This window comes from Oncorhynchus tshawytscha, linkage group LG14 (assembly GCF_018296145.1).
Source record: "Oncorhynchus tshawytscha isolate Ot180627B linkage group LG14, Otsh_v2.0, whole genome shotgun sequence".
NCBI lineage: Eukaryota > Metazoa > Chordata > Actinopteri > Salmoniformes > Salmonidae > Oncorhynchus > Oncorhynchus tshawytscha.
This window is the reverse complement of record NC_056442.1, coordinates 13,406,690-13,428,366: the sequence shown is the minus strand read 5'-3', so window position 1 is coordinate 13,428,366 and position 21,677 is coordinate 13,406,690. Positions and strand designations below refer to the sequence as shown.

Genomic DNA, 21,677 nt, shown 5'->3' with positions numbered 1-21,677 from the left:
CCGTCTTGAAAGTTCAAGGCACGTAGACACTTGACACCTGAACAAGTCATTGAAATAAACAAAATGTATAAAGAAATATATTTACAAGGTGTAGGGTAAAAGGGTCTTCTCCTAAAAAGCCAGCCTAACATCATACAACAACAAAAAAGGAATGCATAATTCTGTAGACCCTTGTAATTTTTCCAGAGTGGTCTACAAAAGGAATAAAAAATAAATAAATAAAAAATGTCTTAAAGCAAACATGCTTTGGAAAGAAATGGTGGTAGGTCTCAAGTAAACAAACCCTTTGGTTTTTAAATCAGTAAATCAAAACACACAAGTCCACTGTTGCCATTGAGCTTTTTAATCATTATACACGTCATTTTCTATATTAAAGACGGCATGACACTTTTTATTAAAGCTGACTTGTTTGTATACATTTTTCAATTTATACATTCATTTCTGAGAAAATGCTTCAGGAATCCAAGTGCAATGATTACATTTTGGATTTGTTGTTGATTCCATAACAGACCAGAAGCAATTCAGTTTATAGTCAATAGAGTATTGAATATACTGTATGAGTAGTCAGAATTTTTGTTGTGCTTCTCAAACCCGAGTCAGTAACGGAGTACAAACCTCCTTGAAACTGATGGGTCTCAAAAGACACATTGGAAAGTCCAACAAACCAATCATAAAGCAGCAAACACCAATACTGTCACATAGTGGAACCAATAGGAACCAAACGGTTATATAAAAAAAGGCGGCATACAGGAATTCCATCTTTGTGTTTTAGAATAACAATAAAATTACAATACTGTTGTGTGACAAATGCAAACAAGATTGATATGGTACCAGTACAATACTACTGTGTGTATATTGCTTTGAATGGATGATGCCATGCTTTTTCTTTTGTTTGAGAATAATAGGTTAAGGCCATAGCTATATAGCCCTAGAACTTGGTATCCCACTAACATTGACTACAAAAAAAATACCATAGTCTTAGTTTTTCTTAGTTTTCATTTGTAAACATTGTTAAAAAGGTATTATCAGGAGGGTATTATTTTCATATTTAGTATGTTCATATTCAGCTGAATCACAGTTCTTTTCAATGGGATTTTCTTGACAAAATAACAGAGTAAAAGGTCAAACTAAATGGACATGTTGCTTCAGATTTTTTTTTTTACAAATGGCAACTGCATAAACTGGTAAAAAAAAAAACTTCAGGAGGGAAGGGGAAAACATGACAATACTACATAACCATATATATTTAAAACACTATGCATTATAATTGCATTCATTTATAAAAAATAGACTGTCGTGGTATAGTGACTGGGGACATAGACTTCAATTGACATACATCTAGGAGAAAACATGTAAACAAACTGAGGAAACTCATGAATACAAAACAACCCATCTACTCTGTGACTAATACATAGTTCTGAGGAGACAAGAATTTACTTACTTTGTGTGTCCATTCAAATCACACAATTCCAAGTCTGTGCATACTGTGTGTGTGTGTGTGTGTGTACCTTCCCCTCTCCATTTGTGGTGGCTGTGCAATATTTGGTTTGCATCGATCATAACCTCGTTTCACAAAATGCTACAGCACAAAGTAAACACCCCAGCACCTCCAAACAACACGATTCATCCAAAGAATGTTTGGTATGAATATAAAAAACACAGCTAGATGTGAGTGGATAAATGGAGAGGTTCAGTCCCACCCATAGGTTTGACAGACAGCTTCTCTGTCCACTTTATGAGCTGGCTTTGGGGCAGGGGTGGTCTGGATGTACACTATAGTAAATGTAATAATCTCTCCTTCCATCCTATAACGTGACCTTTGAACCCCTAGACTAGTCCATTAGACAGGTTGCTCATGATGAACCAATCCCAGGCCCAGTCGGACAACCAACCATCCACCCAATCCCCTAACCCTCCGGTTTGTCCAGATCTGTAAGATGTAAGCAATATGGTTACACCTATCCAGTTTCCTTCAGATCTGCAAACTGAAGGGGTACGGGAAAGGGGCTTGGGGTAGTCTTTCGGGCCAGGCCCTGGTTGTTTTGGCAGCCCGTCTGATGCGGTGTGTCATGAATAGTGGGTCTTTCTGTGGAGCTGTGGGTCGGATGGGGGAGGGGTTAGTAAGGGAGGGGAGGGAGAAGCTTAACGTCAAATGGAAGCCATTTGACTCATTAGTTAAAATAAAAAAAACTGTCCGACCAAATCCGTAGTGCTGTGATGGAAAAAAAGCAGAATGACTAAATCCACAAAAAAAATCTAAGTTCACAGAAAGCCACAAAAGGACCCACTATCCAGTCTCCCATTCATATGATCACTTCAAGTAGTTATTTTTTTCAATTTCCTAAAAAAAAACATTGAAATGTTTTAATTAATAATAAATGTTTAATTTGTTTAAGTAAATTGTAAAAAAAAAAAAAAAAAAGCGGTGTAGGATAAGGAAGCTGCTTGGCAATTTTGGCGAGTGCGTCTAACAGTTCGAATATAAGGAGGTAACGGCCTGCTCTCTGCAGCTTGACTCTTCTAGCCCACAAGGCCAGGTGGTAATCATGTGGCAGTCACATGATCGGGGTGGCTGCATCTCCCATCATCCCGCGGGGGCAGTGTTTAGGGGATAGTGGGTCTCTTTGAGGACTTTCAAGGCTGAGTGGGAATGGGCAACATATGAGTCCTAGAAAGAGGAGGAGAACACAGCACATAAGCAAAAAACGCAAACCAAAAAAGGAAACAAACCAACAAGACAACAACAAAAGAAAGAAAAATATGCAAATACACGAGCGTGCAGAACTAAATGGACGTCGGTGGCGGACGAGTTCACGAGACGACACACAGCATGCAGCATAACAGATGAGGTGAAGTCTAACCATGGTATGCATGAGGGATGTGGAGGGGAGGGGGCGACTACAGGACATTGAGGGAGATGTTAGTGAGGAGGGACTGTACAAACACACACACACACACACACACCTCTATTCAACCGAGGATGATACATGATCTGAAAGGTCTTCAAAGAGGGGGCCCATAGGTATCAGTATGATCAGTTGCCTACAGATTGTACCCTTGTTAGACACTGTCTCATTTGATTAGATTCCAGAGGTTTCCGAGGGTTTTAGTTGAAATGAATTGGGTATCGAAAAGAGTGAGAGGATACAAGAAGGTCTATACAAAGCAGGAGTCCACATCAGTGTGTGTGTGTGTGTGTGTGTAAGAGAGAGGAAGGAATGTAATCACAGTACTCGTTATGACCCATGTTGGTGTGTGAGTATGTGACTGTGTGTGTGTGTGTGTGAGAGAGAGAAGGGTGCAGTATGTACTCAAACTGCTGGGTGTGACTGTGAGAGGAAGACTTTAGTAGTAGTGTGTGCACTCACATTGTTGGCTGGGGTCTGTGTCGGTGGTCAGTTTGACGTAGTTGGAGGGGAAGAGGCCCACGGAACCGTTTAGCTCGCCTTTCCACCAATCAGGGTCCTCCCTGCTCAGCACGTTGATGATCTGGCCCTTCCCAAAGGGCAGCTCGTCATCATTCTGCGCCATGTAGTCGTACATGCCAATCACCTGACACACTGCTGGAGACACACACATACAAGTGAAGGGTCAGTCAGACAGCCATACAATAAATAGACTTAGGCCCAGTCCACAAAAAAAAGGGACTAAAGGCAGTGTTTGATCAAATCTGTGATGCATTGTGGGTAAATTGTTACCGACTGATTGATCTAATAAATATTCAACATCAATGATGCAAACAAGGCGATTTGTAGATCAAACCAGTCGACAATGTCGAACAAAGCCCAAAACTCTTGTTTAGGATCTGAGAGGATTGGACGGGTATTATATAGGCTACTATGGAGAAAAGTCTACATATAGCTTATCAGAGGGCAAGGTCGCGTTACTACCAAATGAATTATACCTATCCAATCCCCTTAGATCTACACAGGAGACTAGGGGTGTAGGGGCTAGGACTTACTCCTGGACAGGACCTTAAAAAAGGTACTAACAGGCCTTCTTCACAACACAGTCCTTTGTTACTAATAATGACAATGTTATTGTAAAGAAAGTTACTATAACAGAAAATAATGTAATGTAAGGATGTTATTATTTCAACAGAAAATAATGTTATTATAAAGAATGTTATTGTAAAGAATGTTCCTATAACATGAAAGAATATTATGACAGGAAATAATGGTATTATCAAGGATGCTAATATAACATGAAAGTACAGAGAATGTCTGTACAAACAGTGTTAGTACCAGTCATATGTTGAGTCAAGGAGGGGCCCCAAGGCCCCGGCGGGCCCCCGTCAGGTCCCTGCTCCTGGCCCCTACCTGCACTGGGCATTGGCAGCTTGGGGGGTGTGGGTTCTGTGGGCGTGGTCTTACTGGTGCTGGGGCTCAGGAGCTTCACGTAGTTGGCCGGGAACCAGCCAATCTGCCGCTTCTTTCCCCGGGCCTGGACCAATGAGAGGACTTGTGAGTATGAAGAGGCCACAGGGGCAGAGCAAGATCATTTTAACAGTAAGAAACATAGTCCCTTTCACTAGTGTTTAAAGCAAATGAATGGATGACAATGAATCTACATTACTGTATTGTAATTTCTACATCACTGTCTATGTATAAATTACCATATCACCTTGTATATTAGTATTATATTATATATTAAGACAATTATTGGCACATCTATGTCTACATATGAACACAACTTAGCATTTAAAACATCTGCTATGACATTTCAAGTAAGTGTTGTGTGGGGTTTGTTTGTGGTGAGTAGTGTTGAGAGATGGTCCTCCAACCTGCAGCTCCCCTTCCCACCAGCCCCCCGGGTTCTTCTTCCTGATGAGGATGAGCTGGCCGGGCGCCAGGGTGAGCTGCTCGGCCCCCGTGGCCGTGTATGGGGCGATGACCTGGGCTATCTCGGGCTTCTTCCCCAGGCTTCCCGTCTTCCCTGCGGGTCCCAGTCCCTAGAGGGAAGACCGAGAGCTCTGGTTTTACTGGAAGCACAGAGGTGTGTTATACAAGGCATGCAGTTCTTGAAACGTTAGCTAATGTTGGCCAACTAGCATACTCTATTTGTTTTATGTTTAACGTGAACGTTCGCTAATGTTAGGAGAGCAATGGAACACGCATAGTATATTTTTCTATGTGTACGTATTAACATGCGGCAAAATCATTTATTGTCCTAATTGTTGTTTATGTCTGAAACCTAAAAAAGAAAACTCAAATATTTGTATTTATTTTTAAAGGAGAGAGCTTTGGTTTTACTGGGAGAGCTGATCAAACAGGACTGCATCGCCGAGTTTATGAATCGCCACACAACGACTTGACAAAGCGTGTGAGCGAGGAGTGTTTCCTAGAAGTTACCTCAGAGTCCTTGGGTTTGACGTAGTTGGAAGGGAATACCCCCGTCTTGCCCGAGACCAGGCCCGTCCACCAGTCGCCCTCCTTCTTGGTGACCACGATGACGTCGCCCTGCTGGAAGGTCAGGTCGCCCTGCTCGTTGCTCTCGTAGGTGTACATGGCTATGTATTCTGGGAAACACAAGGGTCTGTTCATACACTTTTTTGGGGGGTTTTACACAGGATTTAATCTAAATGGGTAGAGTAACTGGAGCATGCTGTGTTCCATGATAAACTCTGGTGTAAGTGTTTCGTTTTATTTTGTATGTATGGTGTGGAACATAGAAAGAGAAAGAGAAAAAGAAAGAGTATTTTAAAGCCGAGATCCGCGATAGGTGAAACGGTGCCACTGGTTGCCCCAGGCGCATTTGTTATTGTTTTTGTTTTGCTTATCAAAAAGGACATGAGCATCCAGCGTCATGTTAGAAAAAACAATCGTAGTACATACTCTGCTGTTCTATCGCATGTGCAATGATGTCAGAGAAAAAAACAACAGTGCTCGTTGTTTGAAGTAATTTATTTGTTTTTGTAATATTGCAAATGGACGTGGCAGTTTCACCGCAAGGGATTCCAACTCTATTACTGGGCTCTGTGTGTGTGTGTGTGTGTGTGTGTGTGTGTGTGTGGGTGTGTCTAGGTCCATCACCCACCTTCTCCTGGGTCCATGGTCTTGGTAGGAGACGGGGTGGGTCTCTTCATGGTGGGCGGGCTGTCGGACGAGCCAGACTCAATGCTGCACCAGAGAGAGGGCAAACATTCACTCAGAGAGCCAAGCCGGTGGCTAATATAACAATACACTCTAGATGGGGAGGGACTAAAGCCATGCACAACAGAGAACTTGGCCATTGAAGTTTCAATAAAAAAAACATAATGATGTCACATCATTCCATGGCAGCCATGTTGCTCCCTCCTTGACAAAATCAAGTTGGGATTTACTTGGAAGTTGGCTGAAGTCTGTAGTCCAGGGCTGCCCAACCCTCTTCCTGGAGATCTACCATCTTGTAGTCCAACCCTAATTTAACATACCTGATTCTACTTACTAGTTGCACAACAAGACCTTAACTAGCAGAATCTGGTATGCTAGTTTAGAGGTGGACTGAAAACCTACAGGACGCTAAATGTCGAGGGAGATTGTTGAGCAGCCCTGCTGCAGTTATCCTGCACAACAGGTCACCCTCGCAAAAGCATCTTTCCTAGTTGATAAGGGTCCAATTAAAACACATGACTAGAAATAATTGTTTGGGTTAATAATAATACTCCAATTACAATTATATAAAAATATATTATTGATAAATGTGACTATGGGGGAGGGACAGTTTCATCCTCATTCTCCTCACCTCATGGACTTGCGTACGGGGCCCGAGATGAGCTTGACGTAGGACTTGGGGAACCAGCCCCGCTGGCCCTGCACCTCGCCGAACCACCACATGTCCTGCTGCTCCAGCACTGTGATCACGTCGCTCTTGTTGAAGTTGAGGTGGTTGTCCTTCTTGGCCCGCCACGGGTACAGAGCCTGAGCCTGCAAACCCTCCACCTTCTCCCCCTGAGAGGGAAAGAAAGGAGAGAAAGAAATGGGGATTGGGAGAGAAGAGTGGGAGAAATAGGAAGAGAAGAAATGTATTATAGAATCTCTATGTGCTGTTTATAAGTCCTGCTCTTCATTCATCTGACAGTGCCACCGCACTGCTTCAGGTAGAGTCAATATCATTCTCCTGCTAGGACCTAGATGACATGTTCCTGTGCTCCTCAGTGTGGTCTAAACTCAGTGTTACAATGAAATGTATTATTATTACTATTTACAAGACTGATATGTGTACTTTGTATTTAATGTGCATTTCTGTATGTTGCAGGGCTCATTTGTAAAAGAGACCTGGGTCTCATTGTGACTCCCTGTTTAAATATAAATAAATATATATTCTAAAAACGACTGTACCTGTCCCAGGACGGGAGATGGAGAGGAGCCAGTGAGAGTGGCGGGGGTGAAGGCAGAGCGCTGGCGCAGCTGGCCCCCGGGCCCGGCACTGGGCACAGAGAGAGACGGCTGGGTGGGCCAAGCGTCCCAGCCCTCCCCAGTCTCAGTCTTCTCCACAGAGCTGGTGGACGGCCATCTGAGCAGAGAGGAACACACAGTTTACCAACTCAAACTCTGATTTCTCTTCAATTAATAACTTGGTGTATGTAAGACTATGACTGAAAAACACTTGGATTGTATTATATTGCATTATATTGTATTGAGTGCTGTGTGAGAGGAAGGGTTGGAGCTGTCACTCACGTGGTGCTGAAATCTGCCCAGTTACTTGATACCGAGGAGGAGGAAGAGGCAGGACCAGGGCCAGGGCAGGGACCGGGGGCAGGGGGAGCGGTCACCGGGGGAGGGGTTGCCATTGGCTGGCTGGGTGGCGTGGGTGTGTTTGAGGCGGCGGTGGGTGTGAGCCGTGAGGCCAGTTTGGGCGCGGCGCCCGTGGTGGCGGCACTGGCCCGCAGGCTCATGGGAACCTCGGATTCTGGGATCTTCTCAGCGTAGTTGGCAGGGAACCAGCCTGTCTTCCCCTTCAGCTCGCCGCCCAGCCAGCCTGGCTCACCTGTCTGGGACTCGTCCACCTGGGGGTTGAAGGTCAAAGGTCAGTTCACCATCATAGCACTACAGAGCCATCGAAGACTATAGAAATATTCTCATTCAAGTCATGCTGTGATGAGTGGACCGGGTGGGCAATAGAGTGTATCTTCTAGTAAGTATATTTCTATGCCAAGAACAACCCACAACCCCAGTCCTCAGGGATCACACTATCCGTTGGACCTTTTCCTTTAACCAGCTACAGGCTCATAGCTGCCAGCAGGGTTAGGATCAATTCTATTTCAAATTAGGAACATGTACTGAAAAGATTTGCTGAAAAGCAATGAGGAAATTCCTGAATTGAGTGAGTTGAAATGGACCCCAACTCTGAGGCGAGTAGTCTGGACCAAGATACTGTCGAGCCAATACAGGATTAGATTGATAAATCGTGGGAAAAATAAATTAAGAGCGGTTACAATAAATCCTGTGGACTGTGGTTGCCCAGCCATGTGTGGTTATTCCTTATTTAAAACATACAACAGAGTGGTTGGACCACTTTTGGAATGGATGTTTGCGATTCACAAGACAAGTCGAATATCACCTCTTCCTTTCCAAGCATGCGGATGGTCATGAAGATAAGCTGAGAGGATAAAAATGACAGTGGATGGCTTTGGGACTGCTTTGTTGAAGGAGTACTCGGTGAAATGGGATCAAATGTGTCTGTATAAACGTCTCACTCTCTGCAGCTTACAAGATGCTTTATCCAGTATACAACGTAGAGGCACGCTTGTATAGATGTATGATCAGATGCCCTTTGAGAACAAGTGTGTATCCTCCGAGTATACTGACCATATAATGGATATACAACCACAAACATGCAACCAACAGTTCAATTCTTTAAGTGCTTATGAAGAGATGACAGCAGATGAGATGGACACGTGAGATGGACCAATGAGAGCAGGTGATGGGATCACAAATGAGCAGTTGATTGGACAGTGGACCTGCACTTACCCACTCCCCTTTCACCTTCAGGTAGAGTGAGCAAAGTTGGGAGAGAGTCAGGAGGCAAAAGTTAATACTCGCACACGCACACACACACACACACACACCTTTGTTCATATAGACTAATCACTTCACACAAAACATCCATAACATACACACACACAAATGGTGCTTGGCAGGAGTGATTGACAGCTTGCCTCTCACCATGACAATGTCTCCAGGGGTGATGGTGATCTCATCGTGACTGCGGGCATCAAAGGGGTACAGCGCCCGGTAGAAGACCACCTTGACCTTGTCCTGGTTGAACCCAGTCACCGGGATCTTGTCTGCAGGGAGGAGACGAGGAAGGGAGAGAGGAACACAGGACATGGTCACATCATTCTCTCACACACGGAACCAGGTACATCCAAACGTTCTTAGAACGTCTACAGTAGGACCTCTGAGATTTGAAGATGTTTGGAATGGATGTCATTCGGAAACACTGAAATACTCGTGACTACTTAAAAACGGCATCAAACTTGACACAAAATCTTAAAATTGTGTGAATTGAATCTACATGCATGTTCTAATCATTTATTCAGATACCTTACAATACACATATTTGTGGTATGATTTAATTGTCCCACTTTGATATTGCTGGTCAGTCCAGAAATCGGTGTTTTTTGTAAATGTTCTACTATATGCTCTTTCAAGCCTTCTTTGTAATACATTTGATTTTTGAGACGTACCGCCCGTGGGCCATTGGCTCTGATTCATGAGTTTCCCTGGTTCAGGCTGCTGCATGAAGAGCTGGTTGAGTTTGTCCTGCATGTCCTTCTTAGTGTGCCCCTCCTCACTCACGCGCTTCATCCAGGGCTGGGGGGGCGGGGTGGGGGCCTCCACCGTGCCCTCATCTTGCCACGCCAGGCCCTCGTCAGTGGCAGACAACCTGGAGAGAGGAAAGGGGTATGCCAGAGGTAAACTCTGTAAACAGACTGGATCACAGTGATGGGGCTGCATCCGCGTAACCCATGCAGATTGAGAGGACATAGGAGCAGCTCGCTCACACATATGGTGTCCACACACAATCACACACACCTTCCGTCTGTGAGCTCGGCGGACTTGGCCCTCTCCTGGGCGATGGCGTGGATGTTGATTTCTCCCTCCAGGTGATCCTTCTGCTTCTGCCTCTGCTGCTTGCTGTGGATCTCTCGGAGCTCCTGCAAGGCAGCGTGGGATAGAGGAGGACCGGTGAGGGGAAGTGTGGGCGGGATCGCCGGGACTCAACACAACACTCACGTCACAATGAGGCGTCGGCCATTTTGTGCCCTGTAAGCGCCATTATGATTCCAGCCGGGCTCAGTTCCCTGATGGAAAGTCTGTGTTTAGTCTACTGCTTCCCTCCATTTAATCTCATCTCTGTGTTTCTCCAATTAATTATGGGCTACTACTGAAATGTAGGTTTGGTTGGATTTTTGGGGCGGACACACTTGCACATAACATGGCCACCGCCGCATTGCATTCATTGGACAGCTTTCGTAGTCTGGCGAGCGCTGCACATGAACCACTGAGGGAGGGTTAAACGAGCCCTGGGTACTATGGAAACACAGACACCACTGGAACTGGAAGACTGTAGTGTTTCAGCGCTCCGGGGTGAAGTTTCCCTTAGGTACAGATCTAGGATCAGCTTAATCTCCCCCAATCCTAATCTTAACCTAGTAGGGTTAAAACTGACCTAAAATCACTGTCTAGTGGCAACTTCGCTCTGCTCCGGTTTGAGCACCAAATGGAAACACTACTGGATAAAGCCAAGTGTTACCAACCAATCACAGAGATCATTCATGGTTCTGGGAGAAATCTGAGCCAAACTATGATTCTCAAAAGCACACAGACTGGTATGGAGTTCGGTCAAAAGAGTTGAATGGGAAATTCACAAGGATCATAGCTAGACGTAATTCAAACCCATCCTCTCTAAAGTGTTAAGAAAGTCTTAATATACAGTCTGAGCAGGGAATTAAGTTCTGAGGACTTGATTTTCCTGAAGGAATAACTATCAATATTAATAATAATAATAATAATAAATAATAATTAATCTTAGATTAGATGAAAATCCAATTTAAATGATATCTTCATTGAGCAGAGGAATAATCTAATGCCCATATCTGATACGAGGAATAGATATTCCACATATATTCAGATCACACATTAAGGCCAAACGAGCTTGAGAACTTTTGGTCCTGACTGCTACTATGGCCCATTTGGACAGAGTGACTGCTGGGTAATGTAGTCCGGTGTTAGAGAGCACACTGCACACACACACACACCACAGCCCTCAGTTAACCAGGCTCATAGGTTAAGATTGTGATGACCCATGCATTGTGAAACACCATGCAACCAATGGCTTCACCCTCATATGTTAAGTTGGCGTGTCATCAACACATGGGGCTGGAGAGAGTGAGGTACGTTCAAGAAAGCTAGATTTGTTTAGTCCTCTGTTAAAATGGTGAGACCCACGGCTGACTGAGAACCTGTGAAGATTTCTTTAAATAGTCTCACACTAACAACTTGAGGATAATTTTCATATTACCTCAATCTATTGATAAATGACATTACTCTGTTCATTACCTTGTTCTATATTTCTTTACTGTACCGAGTCTTCAATTAGCCTATGTCTATATGGATTTGATCTCCCAAAATAGTAGACCCTACACCTCAATTCACTATTAAATAAATACATGTCTAACGCTAGTGGCCACTCACCCAGTACAAGGACTGTACAGCCGCAAAGCGTCGGTCGAGTGTGCTGTTTTTAATCTTGTCCTCCTGCCATGTAATTAAACAAAGGCAACTTCATTTCTATCCAATAAGACAGGAGTCTTTTGCCTTAGGAGTCTTTTGGGAAGTGTTTTTGTGCATTCTACAGATGTTTTCCAACGTAACAAAAGTCGGTCTTAAAGTTTTTGGGAATACCAAAGAGGTAAAATGTTGTCCTCTCACCGTAACCAAAACTACAAAGCCTGACAACTCAAAGCTCAAGGAGCTGAAAAATATAAAATTGTAATTGATTCGATTTAATAAAATGAAATAGCCAAACAACCAGGTTCATGCACATGGTGGCTAACAACATTGACCAGAGCGGTTTCCCAGTATACACTTGCATACTACCGAGTGTGACCCATTTGACTTTAGTCTTGGCAATGCATACTAAATAGTATGCTAGTATTTTATTGAGCCCTAGTCTAGAGGGTTTAGGAGGCAATGAGAGATATACTCCAGCACCTCCCAGAGGACAGATAAAGGAGGAAAGCGGCTGGCTTTTATTAACTCCCTGCAGGGCTACCGAGGCTAAAGCTAAAGACGCTCAAGAGGAAGGGCAGCATGGCTTGCTTTGACCAGCCCTTCAAAGGAAGCGGAGGAGTGGTAAAGGGATTGGGGTGGTGGAGCGCAGGGAGAAAGGCGTGGTGGAAGAGGGGGAGGCAGTAGGGACACCTGCAGGTAGACGTCTATACGCTGCAAACAGGCCAGGGTAGCCGACAGACAGTCCAGCAGCGTCTGGTCAACCGAGCCCCCCTCGGACTGAAAAGAGACACACAGGGACCCCAAGGTCAAGGGTCAGATAGAACAGCAGCAGTGCCACAGAGGTCAACAACAAGGTCGGGTTCATTAGGCACCGAACAGAAAGAAACAGACTGAAAGAGGGAGGGACTACCTGCCCAATAAGAAAAGCACATTTTTGTTTCCCATTGCGTTGTGCTTAATGAACACGACCCAGGTAGACATCCAGATCACACTCAACCCCTAGCCCTGACCTGGCGCCTTGAGTTAGGTGCCCCAACAGCCCCATGTGGCTGTGTCCGACGTCAAACCATAGCAACCCAAATACAGTTTAACCATATATTGATTCCCCAGGTTGAGTCCCCGGGATGTTGTGGGGAAGAGGGCCACACTGGCCGGAAGCAGCACAGCCTACCACAGGCACGGGGTGAGTCTAATATACCCATCACACTACTGAGCCCAGCGGAGCCGACCCGTGCAGAACCATACTACACTAGGCCTGGTTACGCATCCATCATAGTTTCTGGAACCGTGCTTTGACAGGACAATGTAAAATTGAGCCAGTCTAGTACAGTTCCGGTTGGCCCTGTAGTGTGACATGGGTCTAACTTTCCTCCTTCTTTAGCATTGGGTTTCAAATCTGCTTAGTAACAGCAGCAGCAGCAGCAGCACACGGAGTTATTCTGATTGGTTATTATTCTCCAGAAGGATGCACTACCATAGAGTGCCCTGCGGGGGGCAGCAGTGCTGGTGACTGGACAACCTGTCGCCCCCTCTGCTCCTCCAGCAGCAGCTCCAGACGGAGGCCCTCTATCCGGGCAGTGTGGCCCTGATAGAACGCAGCCAGAGACTGGACGGAGAGATGAGGGCAGAGGTCACGGGAAAAAAGGTCAGCCAAACAGACCAGACGGGGGTGGCATGGTGGATGGCGGGCGGGGCGACAGAGTGAGCAACAGTCAGAAACAGTGAGAGAACAACAGTGTAAACCCTCACGTTTTCCACTAGATAACAGACCTAGGATCAGCTCCCCTTCCCCCAATCCAAAACTGACAAGATCAGTGTCTTCAGGCAATTTCCCCCTACTCCACTACAGTGCACTCCGCATGTAGTGATCACCTTCACACATGGCAATTGGATCACTATAACATTTCTATTACCTCATTCACTATAAGCGGAATGCACTGTACTGTGTATCTGAAATTCTGGGCCCCTGATGTGGTATGTGGAGCAATTAAAAAGGTTTTGGTTGAAAAGAAAGGACTAAAGTATTGAGATCACATTGAAATGAAAAAGGGGGATCATCAGACACACAAATCATCAAGCCCTCTGATCGTCTTGGCGCCCCAACACACAAAGACAACACGAAGAGATGCAAAGGCATCGTTAGGCAGAAAGAAAGTACTGGAAGTCAGTGTTTTAAATGGTACACTGTCAACTGTTAAACTGAGCATATGGGGCAAATCCTAACTTCCATTTATTAAGTCAGATTTTCATTTAGTCTCTTATTGAAATCAATGCATGGCGAAAATTCGACTTGTGGTAGTTAGGATTCACCCCTATGAGAAGAACTGTAAATCCGTTGTTGGTCACGTGTCTGTGCTCTGTGGGATATGTCTATCCACTGGGAACAGGAGATAGGGACAGGGCACTCCAACCCTGTTCCTGGAGAGCTACCGTCCTGTAGGTTTTAACGCCAACCCTAATCTAGAGCACCAGATTCTAATAATTAGCTGGTTGATAAGCTGAATCAGGCTAGTCACAACTGGGGTTAGAGTGAAAACCTACAGGAGGATAGTTCTCCAGGAACAGGGTTGGAGAGCCCAGGGCCGGGGTTCCCGATAGCGATGGAACTTAAGCTTCCAAGTGTTTTAACGAGGCATTGTTCCTATAACGGCCTAAGATGTCACATGCTTTTCCCAAAACACCACATACAGAATGTTCATAAGTGTGTCGTTGGTACTGATACTGCTCTTGGATCAGCTTTGGCCTTTCAAATCTTATTTTAGCATTAGAATTATTCCACAATACTGACAACAGATCTGCACCTAGAGTGATATCATCACCTATATGGCTGCAAATATTGAGGTGGTTTGTTCTAATGCCAACCCTATAATAATGCATTAATCACAGATTTGGTACATCAATGCGCACATGTTGTTACACGGCATGAAATATATTGAGACACAAATTAGACAGTAGCATTGCAAAACAGAACTCGTTGATTGAACATGAAATTGGTTTCAACAGCTTATGATTGAACTACAGGCTATAGGCCTATAACTGTATCTTCTTTTAATGCAGTCATCTCGGTGTTCATTCAAAGCATTTTTTCCCCTTCACTTGTTTGTAACAATTGCAAAAAATGTTGACAACTTTCTATTTTGTAGTCAACTTCCCTCTGAAGTTAGCTGCGGCCACAGAGACAGATCAACATCTTGATTCCATGTGTACTGGAGATATTGTGTGTATAAAGTGACGCAGAAGGGTAAAAATGACGCACTGTGCTGTTCTACGAGTGGTCTGGGGCAGTCGGTAAATGACGAGCGTTTTCAAGTAAAACTTTACTAACAGCGGTTTTGAGAAACAGCTCAGAGATTTAACGATGCTCCTACGGAGGTTCTAACGATGAACTTAGCCTTAAAGAAACGGGCTCTCGTCTTGAACCTAGTAAGATGAGTCCGTTAGGGAGTAGTAGTACCGTGAGCTGGGTGTTGAAGGCGTCTATCTCCAGCAGCTTGGAGCGGGTCTCTCTCTCCACGGTGTCTAGCTGTTCTCTCAGCTGCTGCCGACTAGACTCCTTGATCTCCACCGCCTTCTGCAGCGACGACAGGGAGTCTCCTGGACAAGGACGAGGTTGTATTTATTAGTGCCCAGCGTAGCAATATTTTTTTGCAGCAGAAAACTAAAACAAGCATTTCCTATTGGAGCTAAGTGAATATGACCCAGAGAGCAAGCGCCGGTTATTATAAAATGGGTGGTTCGAGCCCTGAATGCTGACTGGCTGGAAGCCGTGGTATATCAGACCGTTCTAATTACGTTGGTAACCAGTTTATAATAGCAATAAGGCACCTCAGGGGTTTGTGGTATGTGGCCTATATACCACGGCGAATGGCTGTATCCAGGCACTCCACGCTGCGTTGTGCTTACGGACTTAGCTGTGGTATATTGGCCATATACCACACTTCCTCCGGCCTTATTGCTTAAGTATAGTGTGGCAGTCAGTCTTTCCCTTAGTTTTGTTTGCAGGTGGGGTACAAAGGCCCCCAGGCAACAGATTGTCAATTAAAACTAATAGGACAGATTATTTTATAAGGTGCTAGGTGGGGGGAACTTCCACACCTGTATTACAGCAGGGGAAACACTGTAGTAGAAGTTATAAGTCAGTCCAATGTGGCCTACCCATGTACAGTATGATAGCATAGCTAGGACTAACTAGCAATCAAGCTAAAGCTAACTACTAATTTATGGCAAGTACATGGGGGAAATATTGCATGGACTTAGCAGAGAATTCACAAGCCATCTCTAATAGCAAAGCATATAGTACACAGTCTGAGTCCCAAATGGCACCCTATTCCCTAAAGATGTGCGGAGCTGAGGTAATGAAGCAGTACTTACTGTGCAGGCTGTTCTGTTGAACCTGTTTGAGTTGTTCGTTTAGACACTGTTTGTCAGGGATCAGCCTGCCGAGCCACTGCTGAGAGTCCTGGGGACGACACACAAAGCATCAGCAAGTCTTAGGTAAACTGCATCTGTGAATGTTTAAACGTTAAAGCGAATTTGGGATCCATAACGTCAATGTGACCCCCCCACTTAATTAAAATCTCAGTGCAGTTACCACAAAACATACTATTTTGAGTGTTATAGCCAATAGGCTATAAAGGCCTGGGAAAGTTGTGTAATTCAAATAAAGCCAGAGAGGAAGAGGCAAACTTTAGGCTACTTTGGTGAATTTGCAAGGAACGACATTACGAGATGCAGATGACCAAAACATATGAGCAGGTTTCTGCCTGCACCACCTCTCCCTCTCTCTACCTCGTGCTGGGCTGCCTGCTCTGTGTCTTTGCAAATGATGCGTGTGTGTTCAGTCTTCAGTCTGTTGCATTTCGAATATCCTAGCCTATTCATGGCACCGAATTCGCTGGGATACAGATGGCCTCATAATATGAAATTACAGTAGGCTACCGGTACCCTTTATCGATGATCCTTTTCAGACATAATGGAATGTGGCTCCTTGAAACTGCCTGCCTGCCTGCCTGCCTTCTCTGGAGATATTAACAGGTATTTTAGTCGTGTGTAAATGAAGGCTTCTGAAGCAGGACCAACATCCATCACAAGGCAACCAGAACTGTTGATCTGCAGCTCAAGATGATTTGATTAACCTATCCTAAAGAAGTGACCTACCAAGACATTTAGTAGAAATTAAACATCTGGCTACCATAGAATAAACAAAACAACACAACAATCAATCAATCAATCAGCAACGTTTATTGTTGCTAGGGGGGATGCTGAACATTTTATCCCGGAGTAGAATTTGGTCTTTTTTTTTTATTGTCCGCTATCAAAATGTTACTGTAGCTGTGTTCTGTCTGTAAAGGGTTGTGGTAGATATAACTTCATTGCCCAGCCCTAGCGGTCATACATGAGTAACAGGACCATTATTCTGCATTGTAAACTGACGTGGAATCTTATGATTTTTTTGTTATTGTTTTTTAACCGAAAACCGATAAAAGCATGGTTGTTTAAACGTCAAGCAAAATTGTCAATTTGTCACACCCCAAATCTGTATAGGGTTTGGGTGGAAGATGCACCTCAGGCATCACTTTGTGTGTGTGTGTGTGTGTGTGTGTGTGTGTCAGGGTTTCCATTAGGAAAATGTGGTGCCGGACATTTGACTGGCAGCATTTTAATTTAACGGACATTTGGGAAATTTACCAGAACCATATGCATTGGGTGTCACATTATTAGGGCAACTGCCTACGGTGCTCAATATGACAGAAATCACATTTCAAGGACATTCAGCTGTATTTTAAAAGACATTTTTGTACCCATTTACATAAGTATTCAGCCACTCCTGCATGGTCTTGGCTGTGTGCTTAGGGTCATTCAGAAGGTGAACCTTTGCTCCAGTCTGACACCCTGAGCGCTCTGGAGCAGGTTTTCATCAAGGATCTCTTTGTACTTTGCTCCGTTCATCATTCCCTCGATCCTGACTAGCCTCCCAGTCCCTGCCGCTGAAAAACATCCCCCCAGCATGGCGCTGCCAACACCATGCTTCACCCTATGAATGGTGCCAGGTTTCATCCAGATGTGACGCTTGGCATTCAGGCCAAAGAGTTCAATTTTGGTTTCATAAGGCCAGAGAATCTTGTTTCTCGTCAAGGCCTGATTGGTGGAGTGCTGCAGAGATAGTTGTCCTTCTGGAAGCTTCTCCGATCTCCACTGAGTGACCATTGGGTTCTTGGTCACCTCCCTGACCAAGGCCCTTCTCCCCTGATTGCTCAGTTAGGCTGGGTGGTCAGCTCTAGGAAGAGTCTTGGTGGTTCCAAACTTATTACATTTAAGAATGGAGGCCACTGTGTTCTTGGGAATCTTTTTTGCAACCCTTCCCCAGATTTGTACCTTGACACAATCCTGTCTCGGAGATCTACGGACAATTCCTTCGACCTTATGGCTTGGTTTTTGCTCTGGCATTCATTGTCAACTGTTGGACCTTATAGAGATAAGTGCATGTCTTTCCAAATCATGTCCAAATCAAATGAAATTACCACAGGTTGTAGAAAAATCAAGGATGATTAATTGAAACAGGATGTACCTGAGCTCAATTTCGAGTCTCATGGGCAAGGGTCTGAATACTTACGTAAATAATAACTTTTCTAAAATCCTATTTTCGCCTTGTCATTTTGGGCTATTGTGTGGAGATTGCTGAGGATTTTTAAAATTTAATCCATTTTAGAATAAGGCTGTAATGTAACAAAATCTGGAAAAAGTCGAGGGGCCTGAATACTTTCCGAAGGCACTGTATATACAATACCATTCAAAAGTTTGGACACACCTACTGAAGGGTTTTTCTGTTTAAAAAAAAATAATATTTTCTACATTGTAGAATAATAGTGAAGACATCAAAACTATGAAATAACACACAAGGATTCATGTAGTAACCAACAAAAAAAAGTTTAACAAATCAAAATATATTTTAGATTCTTCAAAGCCTCTGCCTTTATGACAGCATTGCACACTTATTGGGACATTGAAGCATTTTTTCTTTTGGCTTTATAATAATATACAGTGTCCAGCCAATAATCTGAAACGCAACCAAAACAAACAGATAATGCATACAACAAATTTGTTGAGTCACAAACTTGATGTAGTCATTGCGTGCTATGAATAAGGGACCAAATACTTCAATTTCGACTACTTTAATATGCAGTTGAAGTCGGAAGTTTACTTAGTCGTGGCCAAAAGTTTTGAGAATTGCACAAATATTAATATCCAAAGTTTGCTGCTTCAGTGTCTTCAGATATTTTTATCAGATGTTACTATTGAATACTGAAGTATAATTACAAGCATTTCATAAGTGTCAAAGGCTTTTATTGACAATTACATGAAGTTGATGCAAAGAGTCAATATTTGCAGTGTTGACCCTTCTTTTTCAAGACCTCTGCAATCTGCCCTGGCATGCTGTCAATTAACTTCTGGGCCACATCCTGACTGATGGCAGCCCATTCTTGCACAATCAATGTTTGGAGTTTGTCAGAATTTGTTGGTTTTTGTTTGTCCACCCGCCTCTTGAGGATTGACCTGGCCATGGACCCAAAATATTGATGTTTTGTTCCCTGAGCCACTTAGTTATAACTTTTGCCTTATGGCAAGGTGCTCCATCATGCTGGAAAAGGCATTGTTCGTCACCAAACTGTTCCTGGATGGTTGGGAGAAGTTGCTCTCGGAGGATGTGTTGGTACCATTCTTTATTCATGGCTGTGTTCTTAGGCAAAATTGTGAGTGAGCCCACTCCCTTGGCTGAGAAGCAACCCCACACATGAATGGTCTCAGGATGCTTTACTGTTGGCATGACACAGGACTGATCGTAGCACTCACCTTGTCTTCTCCGGACAAGCTTTTTTCCGGATGCCCCAAACAATCGGAAAGGGGATTCATCAGAGAAAATGACTTTACCCAAATCCTCAGCAGTCCAATCCCTGTACCTTTTGCAGAGTAGGGCTGAAATGCAGTGGAAATGTTTTTGGGGGGATTCAGTTCATTTGCATGGCAAAGAGGGACTTTGCAAATAATCTGATCACTCTTCATAACATTCTGGAGTATATGCAAATTGCCATCATACAAACTGAGGCAGCAGACTTTGTGAAAATTAATATTTGTGTCATTCTCAAAACGTTTGGCCTCGACTGTACACCTTAGCCACAACTTTGGAAGTACGCTTGGGGTCATTGTCCATTTGGAAGACCCATTTGCGACCAAGCTTTAACTTCCTGACTGATGTCTTGAGATGTTGCTTCAATATATCCACATAATTTTACTTTCTCATGTAGCTATCTATTTTGTGAAGTGCACCAGTCCCTCCTGCAGCAAAGCACCCCCACAACATGATGCTGTCACCCCCTGCTTCACGGTTGGGATGGTGTTCTTTGGATTGCAAGCCTCCCCCTTTTTCCTCAAAACAGAATGATGGTCATTATGGCCAAACAGTTCTATTTTTTGTTCCATCAGACCAGAGGACATTTCTCCAAAAGGTACCATCTTTGTCCCCATGTGCAGTTGCAAACCGTAGTCTGGCTTTTTTTTGGCGGTTTTGGAGCAGTGGCTTCTTCCTTGCCGAGTGGCCTTTCAGGTTATGTCGATATAGGACTCATTTTACTGTGGATATAGATACTTTCGTACCAGTTTCCTCCAGCATCTTCACAAGGTCCTTTGCTGTTGTTCTGGGATTGATTTGCACTTTTCGCACCAAAGTACGTTCATCTCAAGGAGACAGAACGCGTCTCCTTCCTGAGCGGTATGACGGCTGCGTGCTCCCATGGTGGTTATACTTGAGTACTATTGTTTGTACAGATGAACGTGGTACCTCAGGCGTTTGGAAATTGCTCCTAAGGATGAACCAGACTTGTGGAGGTCTACAATTTATTTTCTGAGGTCTTGGCTGATTTCCCCATGATGTCAAGCAAAGAGGCACTGCATTTGAATGTAGGCCTTGAAATACATCCACAGGTACACCTCCAATTTACTCAAATTATGGCAATTAGCCTATCAGAAGCTTCTGAAGCCATGACATTTTTTGGAATGTTCCAAGCTGTTTAAAGCCACAGTCAATTTAGTGTATGTAAACTTCTGACCCACTGGAATTGTGATACAGTGAATTATAAGTGAAATAATCTGTCTGTAAACAATTGTTGGAAAAATGACTTGTGTCATGCACAAAGTAGATGTCCTAACTGACTTGGCAAAACGTTTGTTAACAAGAAATTTGAAACAAGAAACAACCTCATAGTCATTGTTTGATTTCAAATCCAAGAAACAATGCTTCGCTGTCCCAATAATTATGGAGGGGACTATGTGTTACACATGGTGTGTCCGTACCTGCAGCTGCTGTTGTAGGTGGGTGATCTCAGCGATGCGGATCTCGCGGGTCTTGTTGGTGCTCTCGATCTCATGCCGCTGGGCAGACAGGCGGAAGCGGATGTCCTGCAGCTTGCCCTCCAGCTGGCTCTTCTTGTCGTTCTGGGGAAGGAGGGAGAAACTAATTATCATACCTTATTGTCCTTTCTTCAAAATAACAAAGTAAAGATATCCTGGGACTACAGTTATAATGTTTTGTGTCTGTCTTTACCAGTGCCTCCAGCTCAAACTCCAGGGTCTTCTTGCGGGCTTTGAGCAGGACAATGTTCTCCTGCTCTCGGTTCCTCTGGGTCAGCAGTTCCTGCCGGCGGTTCCTCTCCCACTCCAACTGGCGCTGGCGCTCCAGCTCCCGCTTCGCCGCCTAGCCAGAGGGAATGTTTTACTGTGTACGCAGAAATAGTGCAGAGCCAGCCGTGGTCGAGTGGTAACACTTCCAGATCTATGCACATATTCAAGTTCCTGCCGGTGACCTGGGTTCAATGCCCTTTTCTCTATACTTGTCTCCCCCTCTATCAATAAAGCAATACAATAAGAAACGAGAGTGAATTTATCTTAAAAAATACAACATAG

At 44.2% G+C, this 21,677-nt stretch overlaps 1 protein-coding gene across 1 annotated transcript in view; it reads right to left on the bottom strand.

The window, feature by feature from the left end:
• LOC112267736 (intersectin-1-like) overlaps positions 1–21,677 on the bottom strand; it is a 59,838-nt gene that overhangs the window by 13,793 nt on the left and 24,368 nt on the right. Inside the window, exons 13-28 of the mRNA XM_042297059.1 lie at positions 21,319–21,468; positions 21,069–21,209; positions 16,092–16,179; positions 15,175–15,314; positions 10,020–10,141; positions 9,671–9,870; positions 9,147–9,268; positions 8,952–8,966; positions 7,659–7,987; positions 7,320–7,494; positions 6,724–6,929; positions 6,037–6,119; positions 5,352–5,518; positions 4,784–4,951; positions 4,245–4,443; positions 3,369–3,563 (exon numbers count right to left, since the gene is read on the bottom strand). Of these exons, the coding sequence (XP_042152993.1) occupies positions 3,369–3,563; positions 4,245–4,443; positions 4,784–4,951; positions 5,352–5,518; positions 6,037–6,119; positions 6,724–6,929; positions 7,320–7,494; positions 7,659–7,987; positions 8,952–8,966; positions 9,147–9,268; positions 9,671–9,870; positions 10,020–10,141; positions 15,175–15,314; positions 16,092–16,179; positions 21,069–21,209; positions 21,319–21,468 (2,500 nt within the window). The remainder of the gene's footprint in view (positions 1–3,368; positions 3,564–4,244; positions 4,444–4,783; positions 4,952–5,351; positions 5,519–6,036; positions 6,120–6,723; positions 6,930–7,319; positions 7,495–7,658; positions 7,988–8,951; positions 8,967–9,146; positions 9,269–9,670; positions 9,871–10,019; positions 10,142–15,174; positions 15,315–16,091; positions 16,180–21,068; positions 21,210–21,318; positions 21,469–21,677) is intronic.